The following is a 13,967-nucleotide window of genomic DNA, read 5'->3' on the forward strand; positions in this document are numbered from 1 at the left end:
GCCAAGCAACTGAAAATGCAAGTCCAGCAAGAAAACAGAAAGTAAATTCTCCATGTTCATTCCTTCGGATTCCGCACTGCACTTTGGCAAACATGAGCCTGTTGATCTTTCCAATATTCACGAGAAAGGTAAATAATATCTGCAGTTTTAGATACCATGAGGTAACTAAGCATGCACATACACATAAAGCGATGCAGGGCGCAGGCATAACTAGAGACCTCTTCTACATCACTTTAAAACAGAAGATGCCTCTTTGTTTAGTAAAATGCCATTGAAGTAAAAACATCCTTTACCCCAATTCAAATAATAAGCATGGTTAAAATGGGATAATTTCCAGCAGCTCCTTGGTTGGTGCATTGTGCATGTGTCTATAAACCTGTTCCCCCGAGAGAGCAATAGGGGAATAATCAATGTTATCTTTGCTCCAGTCAGCTTGTCATCGATCAAACTTTAAAGTCTGCATGTGTGAGCTCAGCACTTCAGCATTTGGTTTGCAAACAGTTTAAGTTTTGAATTTCTCATGCACAAGAGAGCCCGTTAAGGTCAGCAGTGGGATTTTTTATATGGTGATGGAAATATTTCCATTGTTAAGTTTTGACACAGTTCTGCTTAACAAAACCTTACTATCTAGCCCAAATTTAAGTTGGCAAGCTCTTTGTCACGCAGTAATTCATATTCATTATTTTCCTGACAAACCAGCCAAAGCTCTGTTCTGTTAGCACAGCAGCACACACACCTCTTGCAAACAGGAGATAACCTCACCCTCTGGCTGAGCTGTGAAGAACACAGTGGCCTGGGTGTATTACATGGCTCTTCTTAGACTGTAAAGGACCTGCTTAGGGAAGTATATTGGTATCTCAGGCACTTCTTCATGCACACATGCATGGGTGAGTGTGTACTTATACCAGTTGTAAATGTCAACAACTGCTGGTTTTGAATATAAAACAAACAGGACAGCTTTCAAGTGAAGTCTATAGGCATTGAAAGACTCATGTTTTTCAGTTCCTTTCAGCTGATAATTCTGGGAGCCAACAGGTATAAACGTAATACTAATCCCTTCACGTTGCTTTCCTTTCTCTATGACTTTTTGGATACAAACATAAGGAAGCAAAGCATCTGAAAGTCTCCCTCCAGCAGGAAGGAAGAGCTGGGCAGGCACAGGAAGCCTCAACCACACTCCTGGCATCCTCAGCATGAACTATGCCAGAAAAGCAGCTGAGAGGACAAGGGAACATGTCTAAGGCCAGGTGAAGATAACCTGCAGCCACTCACCTCTCCAAAAAGCTGTTGGGTGGCTGCTGGGGCTGCCTGGCACTAGTCCTGACTGTTGGACCATGAGCACACTGCAGCACCACACAGCACTCAGAGCTGGATAGAAGGTGATTGTTTTGAAAACTCAAACACTCCCTCACTGCAAGACTTGCAAGAATAAATGTAAAAATGAAATTGTGCTTTTCTATTTCTGACAGGACATTTCAGCCACCCTACAAGCATAGGAGAAACTGGCAGTAACCTGCAAAAGAAATTGCAAAGTTCTCAAAAGACCACAAAATACTTCAAATTTTAACCACATCCCCAGTTGTATCTGAGAATGAAACATTAATCTTTTTCTAATTTGCAGCCTAAAAACTTAGGCTTGCAGTACAGATGGAAACAGCTGTATTTCAACATGTTTTCCTTGTGACTCCACTTCCAGCTGAGCCTGGTCTTGGTGCAGATGGGGTCAAGCGATGTCATACATCTGATAAAAATTCCCTAGATGACCCTGCTGGATTGAGGGACTGATGGCACCTTCTGCATGGTGTCACAGAGAGATCCATGAGGGTCCTGGCTCTCCACCTTGGCCACGGCACCCACAGGCACAGCAGCACAGTGGATTTCCCCTGTGCCTTGAGAGAGCCGTGCAGGCAGCGCTGAGCCACGTGCAGAGCCCAGCTGCTGCCTTCCCCAGCTGCCTGGGGATATCTGCTCCGTGCTGCCATTGCAGGGGGAGGCTCTCTGAGCAAGAACTGGGAGAGAAATCACATCTGTGCCTGAAACAATTCATTTTCCAACGCAAATAGCCTATTGTAATGATCAAATCATTCAAATCATCACTTAGGAAAAGACAAAACAAAGCATGCAAACTCCTCTTCAAAAGTGTCTCAGAGCTAGGCACGCACCCTCAGCTTTATACAAAAATTAACATTCTTGGTTTGAATCTCTGTTTTACACCACCTACCTGGTGACTTGTGTTCGTGTGCCAAAGTCCAGGGATCTCATCGACTGCAGCACCTCAATACAGCCCATGTACTATGGAAAACAGAGAAAAGGGAGGACTGTTAATATCTGGTGCACAGGTAATAGGAGGATCACAGGAGGAAGCAAATGTGATTACTGTCCACTAAGTTTATGCAGAACCACAGTCTAAATGGAAACTCAAATCAGCCATCCTAAAGCTGCTTCCTAAATAGATCTTATTTTACTAAAAGTGTAGAGAAGAGCAATAAAGATACCAATGGCTTAAACACTATAGCACCAAAAACAATCAAAAAAGGCAAAGCACGCTGGGGACACAAAATCCAATTATTCCTTTTTTCCCATTTCTGCTTACTCTCACATATTAGCCTGTGACACTGAGCTGGGAGAAATACATGAGGAAATACTGGAGAGAACAGAGTCCTCAGGAGTAGAGAGGCTTTGGAAGCCCCTTGAGACCAATGTACTCAGAGGCCCCATGCAGAAGAGCTGAGTGTCCCTCAGAGAGTAGGAGGCATTACAGGCCACAAGGAAAACCACTGGCTCCACACTGCTACAGGTCTGATGACAAATAACCTCTGCAGAAGATGAAGGATGTGAAGTTGCAATCCCAGCTCATAGCAACAGCTCTTAAGAGCCTACACTACAAACTGACCTGCTTTAAATTAAAGGCTGACTGCCACACTTCTCTTGTATGGGACAGAGCTGGGGCTTTTTCTATACTCATTTGGGATATTTATAAGACTAATTATCAGAAATATTAAGGATGTGATGGCATATCCCCAACTATATCTTACTAATCATTCAGCATTTCTATGGATGTCAAGCTCTGTTGTTGAAGCAGTCTGATCCCTTCATTTCCACAGGCTGGCACAGGTCTGGGTATCTCATTTTTCCTCTTGGAACCATCCTGCAGTGCTCACATGGTGCCCAAGGGCTGCAGTCACAGCATGCCTGCAGGAAGTCAAAGCCTCTGGGACACAGAGACAACTTGAAAAACCCAGGCAGGGGCATGCATACTCTGCCCCTTGTCTGCACGGATGGAGAAGGCATTCTGTATCAGAGAAAGGTACCATATTTAGTTCCTCTGCCTCATTTTGCCTGTAAATAATTTTTTCTGCTGGGCCATTCAAAGAGGGTTTGGTTTAGGTATCTGTTTCAGTTTTGGAGACTTTCAGAAATACGTGTGTGAAAAGGAGAATGTTATATGTGCAGTCAGGGATTCCACAACAATTGTATTATCCCTATTTTGCTTTCTTTCCAGATAGCAATGTAACCCTTGGGAGAACTCCAGAATTAGGTCAGAGACCTGGAAGGACATCAATAAGAATCTGAAAGGTTGGCAGAACTGCTTCCCTAATGAACATTTAATGACTTTGAGAGCTATCTGCCTTGTTAAAGATATTCCTGCTTAACAGGAACAAAGCAAATGTGGAAAATATGTCTAGAGCCTCAGCTTGTAGCACAGCAACGACCTCCGATCCTACAGTATAAGGTCAAGCATCCTGTGAGCTGGTTGGCTGCTCCTCTATCCTTGAAAAAAAGAAAAATTTAGAGAAGTAGGTGAGTCATATGCTGACAAGTGAGTCCCCATTGCATCCTGAACAGATGCGTGGGAAGCTACTCTAAGCAAAGATGAAAAATCAATATTAGGTTTTTGCATAAGTGACCCTGAGTGAAGCTGAACTTATCAATGATTCACAAAAGATCTTTTTTTTTTCTCTTTAAAAGCCCGAGTAGGGAAGTGCATTAACATGGCACCTCACTGCATCTCTCATTTATTTTAGCTGTCATTGGTTATCTGAACTGGCACAGTTAGAAACGGCTGAACCTTCACATTGCAGTATGAGGGTACAGAGAACCAGCAGAGCCTTGGGCAGGGGAACAATGTGGGGCTGGGGCAGGGCAAGTCAGGGTTACAGAGCCTGGGAGAAGCCTATGGAGCACACAAAAGGACAATGAAATACCAGAAGCCTATTCAAGAAAACAAAAGATGCTCTCCAAGGAAGGAAAAAAAATTAACAATAAACAAAAATATTAACCCCTCCATAGCAAAATATGAGATGCAGCACAAGCAATACATGAAAGAAAGGGGAAGGCAGTGGAGGAGGACAATATTTGTCTCAGAGACTCCTGCACCCAAATTCCAGTTCAGGTGGTGCCCCCACTCCCCGTCCTGTACACCCCAAACAGGAAAACATAATGGGCTTCTCTGGTGATGCAGGGTCAAGGCCAACTCCATCTTTCCTGCTGCAGGGAAGGTTAAACTAAAGCATGAGCAGGGCAGCAACCACAGGTGCCTGGGAGAGGAAGACACAGCAGCCCACAGATCTTGCTCCAGCACAAGTTATTCACCACACCAGGTGCTTTTGTGAAGACCAGGTCCAAAGGTGGCGTACAGGGAGGATGTTCATCTTCTGAAGCTCACAGAGAGGCAAGACACAGTTCACTGAGCTAGGCAAGCTGGGGGAAGCTGGACACAGGCCCAAGGGTGCACTAACCAGCCTGGGGCAATAAGCACAGATGTAACTGTAGAATTCAGCTACCTTTAGAAAACAGAACAGCAAGAGTGAAACAAGCCAAGTGCTGAAGACCTGACATCGCTAATGAAAGCGGATGCTGAACCCACTGTTCTGTCAGCAGCAGGATGGAGAGCTCTTGCCAAGACAAGCAGCAGCTCTTAGGAAGGAAAGACTCACTGGCCCCTGCTGGAAACGGAACGACTCCACTAATGGCAACACGTGCAGAGATATCCCATCTGCCTGCACTGGCACCAGGAACTGCCTTGTCCCTTGGTGTTTGAGTACAGAGGGTGATCTGGGGCTGGCTTGCACTTCCCCACACCACCAGGAGAGAACAGCAGTTATTGAAGATGCACACACCTTTTCACATCTATTTATGTGAGATGACAGAAAGTGACTGCAAACAGGATGAGGGACTGTGTGGGAGGAGATGAGAAGGCACCAGGCAGGGCCCATGTGAATAAGCAGCACATGGCAGGACAATGCAGAGTGCCAGGCTCAGGAACTTGTTGTGAGATCTCTCTGCTTTCACTCTAGCAGGAAGGTAAAGTGCTACCCTCCCTCCATGGACAACACCAGAAGCCAGCCAGGGATGTGGGGAAGGAGCAAAGCATGATTAGTTTTTCCCTACCAGAGCTATTACTACCAGTAGTTTTGGTAGGGAAATTTTCTCAGCCCTTCTTTAGATGCTGCCTTGGTGTTAGAAAGTCACTGTGTCCACGGGAAAGCAGAGACCACCAGAGGTCCCCTGGCAGTGGCACTGCTCCTGCCAGCACACAGACTCCACTGTGCCAGTTAGCTCAGCCACTCATCCTGCCTCACACAGCAGGGTTTACTGTAACGCTGTTAGCAGCCACTAGTCAGGCAGCTAATGAAGAACTTTGGCCCAGGTTTGTGCCCTGCAGGACACTCAGTTGGCTCATTCCTCAGTTTGAACCACACCGGTTTCCTCCAGCAAACACCAGCCCCATCCAGATCCAAAAGCAAAGCCAGCAGAACCTCTGCCATCCCCACCACAGGAAGCAGAGAGGCCAAGGCAGCCCACAGCAGCAGTGCACACCACTGCAGACGTGGGTGGTACCCCCAGGGCACCTGTGAGACAGCACAAAATCCAGGCAGAACCAGCTGGAAAACAGACCAGATACCTTCAAGGATTAAAAGATCCTATTAATGATCATTAGGCACAAACCCACATCCTCCCAGTAGTTTGTCAGTGCTAGCCTTACTCTCCTCATGTGCTTGCCGTGCTCTCATCTTCCCCCCTGCAGCAGCAGCGGTGCAGACAGACAGACAGCCAGGCCCTTGGTCTGTCCCACTCCTCATGCCCACGCATCACAGCCTTTACCCTAAGGGCAGCAAGCCAGGGCTTTTTGTGAAGGAGAATGGTTTTTGATAAATTAAAGTTTTTATGGGAAAGTCTGACCCTTTCATTCACAGGTTTTCAATTTTTAAATATATCATGTGAAAAAAAAAAAAGGGAAAATCCTAAATACAGACATATAGTAATATTTTCCTTTTACCTTTCTTTTTAGCTTTGTTTCCTGAAAAAACACTTTCTGCAGCACTGCACTGAGACCAGATCTCTAACGGAATTGTTCCCAATCCACCCTGTCCCCGTTCTCCGGCTGTGAAAAGCAAATGGCCTGAAAACAGGCAGGTTCCTGTGGGAATGGGTTCCCCAGAGGCGCGAGTGCCCCGCGGGCACTGCCGGGTGCCGAGCGCATTCCCGTGGGACGCTGCAGGGCTGCCCAAACCCCAACCCCGAAACCCCAAACCCCAAACCCCGAGCCCCAGACCCCAAACCCGAGCCCGGCAGCCCCGGCTCATGATTCACAGCGGCGGCTCCTTCCCGCGGGAGCGCGGCTCCTTCCCGCGGGAGCGCGGCTCCTTCCCGCGGGAGCGCGGCTCCTTCCCGCGGGAGCGCGGCTCCTTCCCGCGGGAGCGCGGCTCCTTCCCGCGGGAGCGCGGCTCCTTCCCGCGGGAGCGCGGCTCCTTCCCGCGGGAGCGCGGCTCCTTCCCGCGGGAGCGCGGCTGTGCCGACGCGCGCGGTTCTTTATTTACGGCGGGCGATGCGGAGCAGCTCTCCGGGCGCGGTGTCAGAGTGCTGCGCGCAGGGAAGTGGCTGCAGCTGAAATACCACAATATTTCCCTGCCCTGAAGATGGAAGAGGCGCTGGTGGCAACCTAGGACCAGGAAAGGGCTGTGCTGGACCCCCTTCCCCTCGCAGAGGCAGGGAGCAAGTGCTCCAGGCTGACCTGTCGCATCCTCCATGGACAACAGCAGGACTGTGCAGGGCACTGGTGCCCACGTGTGCTTTCAGGGGGCAGTTCATGTAATTCTGAACTACCGTGCTAGAAATGGTCAGGGTCTTTTTAATCTAGAGACATGTAACTGATTTTAGACATATATCTATATGCATTCACCATCAAACCACTAGCAAAGGACCAACGTGTACATTGCTAAAAGCCCTTTAAGACAAAGGATGCTACAAACAACCTTTACCATATTATTTTAAAGTATAACGGTATTGTAATGAAATATATGGCAATAGTATTTCCTTTTCATATTTCAGTTAAATAATTTTTAAAAACCAACCATCTTTCAAAGACTCACGCTTTGATTTAAGCTCAGGTATAGAGCCTTACTCCATGTTAGGTCCAGTAAACATCATCCTTGCTATTCTCAGAGAAACCACTGATGCAGGACAGTGCTGAGAGACAGATCTTATCCTCCTTCTCAGCAGCAGCCACATCCCTGGCACTCCCCAACAAGCAAGAGAGAGGAAGGCAAGTGCCTCTTGGAAAATTCCTCAGGCTCATCAGAGCCATAACAAACACGAGCAGGAAAGATAAGTGCCATGGCCACTATGGGTACCATTTAGAGACAACCTCAGCTCCAGATGGGCAGCATTGTGGGAAGGTTTTTAACGGGTAGAATGTGAACAAGGACATGGTAAATAGCCCCCTTATAAAGCCTGCAGCAATCTGCATATGAAGTATGTTTTGAAACACAACAGCGTGAGAATCAGAGCTGTCCAGGCTCCTCTTACAATATTAGTATTTGGGCTCTTTGTTATTTGCACGAGCATTTTGGGGGACTAGGTGCTATTATGGGTCTCGGTTTCCTCACCAGGCCTGGGTGACATGTGGCTGTGGCACAGTGCCCTGTCACACCTGGCCACAGCTTCCCCCCGCAGGGGATGCAATGAGCCCAGAATGGCCCCTTTTTAAAACAACCAAGAAAATTTCTGCCTTGCTCCAATCTGCAGGGGACAGCTCCTGCCCTACGACATTTCTTTATTCACCACATTACTGCCTTTCTAAAATAACTGGAGATCCTATCCATGCTGAATCCTCCTCATACTCTGATTAAGCTGTTAAGGCCAAAGATTTCTGACAGCAGCAGTCCCAATAATGTAGACCTGACCTGCCTCCTAAAAGGGTCTCTGTAGAGATCCCAGCAATCCCATACCCCAACAGGGCACAAGAAGCTGCATGGGGAGAGTGAGTGCCTCCAAACACACAGGAAGGAGGGCAAGGGCCAGGGTGAGAGGGTAAGGGCTGGAAGCAGCTCCAAATGCCCAGCTCTTGGTCTCTTGGTCCCGCCTTGCCTTCAGGTGAGACCATCCCTCTGCACTGTAGTCCTGCCATGCTGTAGCCCTGGCCATTCCCAGCTCTCCTGAGGCTTCATCACCAGGTCCTGAAGAAGTCTGGTGGTCTCTGGGGAAATAAGTACCTTGCTCATCCTCTCACCTTGCACATCCTCTGATGCTGAAATGCCCAAACCGCCATGTTACTTATTTACCAATCTGCTTGTTACTATTTGAAAGGGTTAGTTGAAAAAGATGCCAAGATTTTGGCCAGGACATGTCAGCAACATAATTGCAGCTCTCCTTGGGCTGGTTCCTGCAGGCCCACAGCCATGGGAGCAACATAACCAGGAAGATGAAGGGAAAAAAACATCTCCCCGTTGCATTGTGAGGCTCCTGCCAGTGAACCCCCTTCTGAGATATTGCCCAAAAAAGGAAGACCAGCAGAAAACCATAGTGGAAATATAACCTGGGCAGAGCCTGCCCCACAGCCTGCCTGACAAATATATCAGCAGCATGGGTCAGAATGCACCTAATGCCAGGAGTTGCTCTCTGTGAGGGATGAGAGGCCCTTTCATGGGTCTCCTTTTCCCTCCAACATGCAGAGTAACCTGTCTTAGTTGCAGTTCAGCAGCACTCCTCAGAGAGTCTACAGACAGTCCTTCGGAATTGGATGTTGTGTTACCTCTGGAAGCAGCTCAGCCGTGCTGAGCATTGCTCAGTTCAATGCCACAGCTCTAGGTACACCAGAAGACAAGAAATACATGGGAGAACTCAGTGGTCTGGGGCATGGATTCTAGAGGCAGGAAGATGGAGGTCACCCAGCAGCCAGCGTAGCTGTTTGCTTTGTCCAAGAATGGCAGCCCAGGGAGAGGTACTCACCCGCACGCTGTAGGTGGTTCCTGGCTCCTGGCTGTACGAGCTTTCACTGCTCTGGGCCAGGCCCCTGTCCTGCCTGCCCACAGCAGCAGCCTCCTCAGCGCCCCGCACAGCGCAGTCACCCGCTGCCTCTGGGGCTAGCACCAGCTTGTCCAGGTCGGGCTGGGGGTAGGAGGCCGACAGGCAGCTGATCTCAGGCGAGGTTGGGCTGCTCGGGATGGTCACGCACTCCGTGAGTTTAATTCGTGGCACCTCTTTGGTTCCCAGGCAGAAGCTTTTCAGGCCCGGCAGATTTGATGGGTTGGCAAGTTTAATGTTGGCCATCCGGGGGATCAGCGTGCACAGCGTGGTGCAGGTGTCCTGTGGTCCCAACGAGACATCTTCTGTCAGTAAATTGGGTGTTGAAGAATGGGAAGAGGAGGAAGAACCTTTGATATTTAAAGACGTATTTTGTGTACCTTCATCTAGGGAGGTTATGGAATCATTCCTGAATCGGCTGTACTTAGCCCTGTGCAGCATTCCTGGATTTCTGAATAACCCTACATACAGGACGTGTCCACCGAGGCTCTGCTGGCTGCGTTCTCTCATAGCCTTGGCAGGTCTGTAACTGGATATTCTTGCATAAATTAGCTCTTGTAGATAAATTACATGGAAATCAAGCAAGTCAAACAATTTTCAAAACAGAAACCTATTGGATATTTTTGCTGACTCCCTCTTGAATGGTTTATTTTCCTCAAAGAACAAGGCTTAAAACTGCATGGACATCTGGCATTTTGTAAGCAGAAATAAAAGCAGCATACAGGAAAGCACATCGGTGATACAGCAGCTTAAGTTGAGGAGCCACTATCCAAACCTGCCTTCATTCCTGCCTCAAGCCAGGCACTAAATCCCACCTAGTTCTGAAGATTCACAGCTGTAGCATCAATAATTGCAGAGTCCTGGCTGCAGCGAAAGCTCAAGCATATTCCACACAAAGCAGAGCAAGACAGCTACAAGCCCAAACGTATTTTCAGACCGGCATGAACCCCGTAAGGTGCCGGGCTCTCTGCACTTCCACCGCCGCTGCCCCAGAGGCGAAGAGCATCCCTGCGTGCAGCTCCCGCCCCGCCGTCAGGCACAAACCCAGGATTCTTTCGAAAAACACTGAGCAGCGACGGTCTCGCTAATTCCCGCTGGGAAGTCGTTCAGCACCACAACAGTCCCGAGAGAAGGAATATTCCCGCGGCTCCGGGGCCGCTTCCCGCAGCGCCGCGGGGCAGCAGCTCCGCAGCGCCCGGGCCGCCCCCGCCGCCGCCGCCGGTTTTATGAATGAAGTTTTTGTGAATGGGCTCGGCGCGTGCGGGCGGGCAGCGCCGTGAATGGCGCTCGGCGCGCGGCCGCGGCCCGGCGGCCCCCGGGGGGCGCCTCGCAGCCAATCGCCGCCCGCCGCCGGCTCACGCGCCCTCAGCGCGCGGGGAGCGCGGGGGGGCGGGGGCGCGAGGGACCCTCGGGGTGGTGCCCAGAACCCCCAAAAACCCCCAAAATCCCCCAAAATCCCCCAAAATCCCCGTTCTGCGGCCATTCCTCCTCCGCGGCGGCACGGGCAGAGCCAAGGGCCTGCGCCCAGCCGGGCCCGCGATGCTTCCCCGGCTCGCGGCCCCAAGGAAAGCGCAGATTTGGGGCGGCGCTCCCGGCCCGGCGCAGCCCGGGGATCGCCCTCAGGCACCGCGGGCACCTCCGGCAGCGCCAGAAGCGACGCGGGTTTGTTTTACCCCCTGAAAATACCAGGGCCCTCAGCACGAGTTACCTCGGCTCGTGTGGGGCAGCGTAGCGGGAGGGGAAATTCGGCACCACGGGGGTCGGCCAGGAGAGCAAACCCGGCCCGAGGTCCTCGCTGCCCCCATCAGCTGAGGCGTTTTCTCTCGCCAGATTTTCGGTGTTGAGTTCACCTTCCTCTTGCTCGCAGGGGTGCGGCCTCAGTCTCCTCTCGCGTTCAGGGCTGGAATCAGCTGCCGGTGCCTGGGCAGAGGCCGTGCTGCCCATTGCCCTGCCGGTGACAGGCGGAGAAGTGACATGACAGCTTCTCTGTCACAGACAGAAAGCTCATCACAGCCATTCCTGTTTTCACCTCGGGTATGAAAGCTGGTATTAATCCTAAAGATGCAATAGTTGCTACAGTAAGGTAGGGGGAAAAAAGCCAGTCCAAACTCTTTTAGTGAAATATGGCTCAAAGAGGAAGTGGCTGCGTTGAATCAACCCATTTTAGTGAGGGTGGCTCAGACTGCTCACAAAATTAAACCCAAAGGCAAAACCTGGACCAGCCGCAAGTTACAAAGAATGACTAATTTCTCATGAAGCTTTAATGATAGCTTTGAGCACAAAAGAACAGAAAATTTCAGAAGTGATTAGCAGCACTACTGATTGTACATAAAGTGCAGAAACTCTCTTAGCATGAACATTTTTCCTTCATTTCAACACCATGCTGAACATGACATCAACATGACTGGAAGGAAAACTGGGATGAAGAGGCCATGGGGCCCGTGCTGGTGAGGAGGAGGGCCTGGAGGGGAGTGCAAACTGTGCTTCCCATGAAGGGGACAATGAGGACCAGCATTAGGACCTGGGAGATGGTGATACCCCAGGTTTCTGTACTGGGGAGCCTCCCAGATTTGTCTTTTTTTTACTGCCATGAGAAATATGCAAACAGACAAGACAAACTTCCTCTTTGTTCAAGATCAACCGTACCATCCTTCCTACCTTGTCTCTGAGCACACAGCAAGAGTGTTCTTGCCTTACAGCAGCCCCTCGGCACAGATGACAGCACCAGGAAAGTGTGACTTGGTGACCAGGACACTCCCCCGTGCCTTAGGTCCTCATCTCCTGAGCCTGCCTGCCTGCTGATTCTTCCTCAGGAGGCAATTTGAGCCTTCTTTACCTGTGTGAGCAAGAAAATGGGCAGGTGGAGGTCCCTGCTGGGCCTGCAGGAGATGCAATCCCCTTCACATCCCACTGCAGCTAACAGGAGCTGGCAGGTGAAAAAGGTTAATCGGGCAGGCTTTAAACCTGTGAGGTGAAAGGGGACATTTGCAAGAAAAAGAAATAGTAATGCAATAGGCCTGTCCTTCACTAATCACCCATGAGCTGTGTCTGGAGCCCTGCATGGCACCAGCACCTGCTGCCCCATGGCCAAAGCCCTCCTGCCCTCTCAGGATGCCATGGGGGGGCTCAGGGTGGCTTCTCCAGAGACACAAGGGAGGCTGGTACTTTAATCAGCATTTCTCTGCTCACAGGCACCAGCAAGTGTGATCATAGTGTGGGAGGTGACGAATAGCTGGTGTTTTACTGCAGGTTCCAGAGAAAAATGCAATTGTGATGAGCTCTGTTTTCAGCAGTGATTGAGAAATACAAGCTCAAGAGCAGAACTCTCATGGACAATGCTGCAAAGAGCAGCATTGTCCAAGCAATACCAGTCATTGTGGGGAGGGAAAGGAGGGGATAGAAAAATGCTATGCCTTTATAAATTAAAAAGCTTTTTTTCTCAAGGCTAAAAACAAGATTTCTGTTTAAGATACTGGGAAATCAGCCTCTAACCAGCACAGAGAACAAAGCTCCTTTAAGCACTGGCGAAACTGAACCGACAGCCTTGTCTAAAAGGAGCCTGTGTTTCTTGCTCACAGCTCGAGTTCCCTGTTGCTCACTGTGCTCAGGGCTCCCCACCCTCCCAGCTCTCTGCCCAGCCCTGCTGCTGCCCCAGCAGGACACAGGGAAAAATCATTTTTCCTCTCACATGGCTGCTGGCAAAGGGCTGTGCCACATGTGTTTTCTCAAGCTCCATGGGAATGCCCTGACGGTGCACAGCCATGAGCTGACGAAACCTGTCCCTCAGTCACTGTTACCCATCACACCCCAGCCCTCCATCACACCCTGTTTACAGCCCCAGACAGTCTCTCAGCCTCAAGTATGCTGCATGAGAAACTGCTGTGAGCAGCCCCCAGTCAGGTATTGTCAGAGGGGACAGGAGCTTTGGGAGGTGTAACCACAATGACGGAGCAGAACCATTACTTAGGAGCAGTTAACCAGCTACAGCCACTTCTAACACCCCTCTGAAAGAGCTGCAGAGAAGGAGGCAAGACAGTAGCAGCCACATCTCCAGCATCACCACAGGCAACCGATCTGGTCAGAAGCAGCAGTGTCAGCCTGGAGCCTCAGGCACTCTGGGGAGTGGCCCCATTTCAGATCTGGGGCTGTGGGATCACGGCTGGAGCAGGTGTTTAGTGCCACCACCCCACATTCTTTCTCTTCCAGTGCAGGGGCCAGGACAGGAGCACACAGCACTCGCTGGGGACAGCAGAATTCACAGCGAGCTGGGGACCAGTGGAGAGGAGAGCAGGCAGCTCAGCAGTCACACCGGGAGTGTGGGGGCAGCAAGGAAGAAAAGCTGTCATGCACCTGCAGAGCACACCCGAAAAGCAGCTGCTTCTTGCAGGAGCCCAGAGGAAGCCGTTACGTGCTGCTTGCAACCAGTACAACAGAGCTTGCCCTTTCTGTTAGAATATGGACTAAACAAGGGACTTTTTTCCCTGTATAAATAGCAACAGCAGAGTTAACTCATGCTGAGGTGCACCAAGATGATATGCCTCACTTCCTCATTGACATGCCTGGCTGATCCTGGCAGGAATCAGCAAATTGTTGCAGAACGGCAGGAAAATCCCGTGGCAGGTAACAACATGGTGGCAGCTACCTCTGGGAAGCCTGAAGCA

General features: G+C 50.2%; 1 protein-coding gene across 2 annotated transcripts in view; it reads right to left on the reverse strand.

Moving 5' to 3' along the window:
• The window catches only part of SHC4 (SHC adaptor protein 4), a 28,785-nt gene extending 17,502 nt beyond the window's left edge, over positions 1 to 11,283 (reverse strand). The window contains exons 1-3 of one of the 2 annotated variants that reach the window (XM_021537508.3): positions 11,015 to 11,283; positions 9,232 to 9,835; positions 2,222 to 2,292 (exon numbers count right to left, since the gene is read on the reverse strand). In XM_021537508.3, the coding sequence (XP_021393183.3) occupies positions 2,222 to 2,292; positions 9,232 to 9,835; positions 11,015 to 11,250 (911 nt within the window). In that variant the 5' untranslated portion in view covers positions 11,251 to 11,283. The remainder of the gene's footprint in view (positions 1 to 2,221; positions 2,293 to 9,231; positions 9,836 to 11,014) is intronic. The other variant, XM_021537507.3, reaches the window with a different exon arrangement.
• Positions 11,284 to 13,967: the final 2,684 nt, after the last annotated feature.

The sequence above is a fragment of the Lonchura striata genome, chromosome 10 (assembly GCF_050655825.1).
Source record: "Lonchura striata isolate lonStrDom1 chromosome 10, ASM5065582v1, whole genome shotgun sequence".
Classification (NCBI taxonomy): Eukaryota; Metazoa; Chordata; class Aves; order Passeriformes; family Estrildidae; genus Lonchura; species Lonchura striata.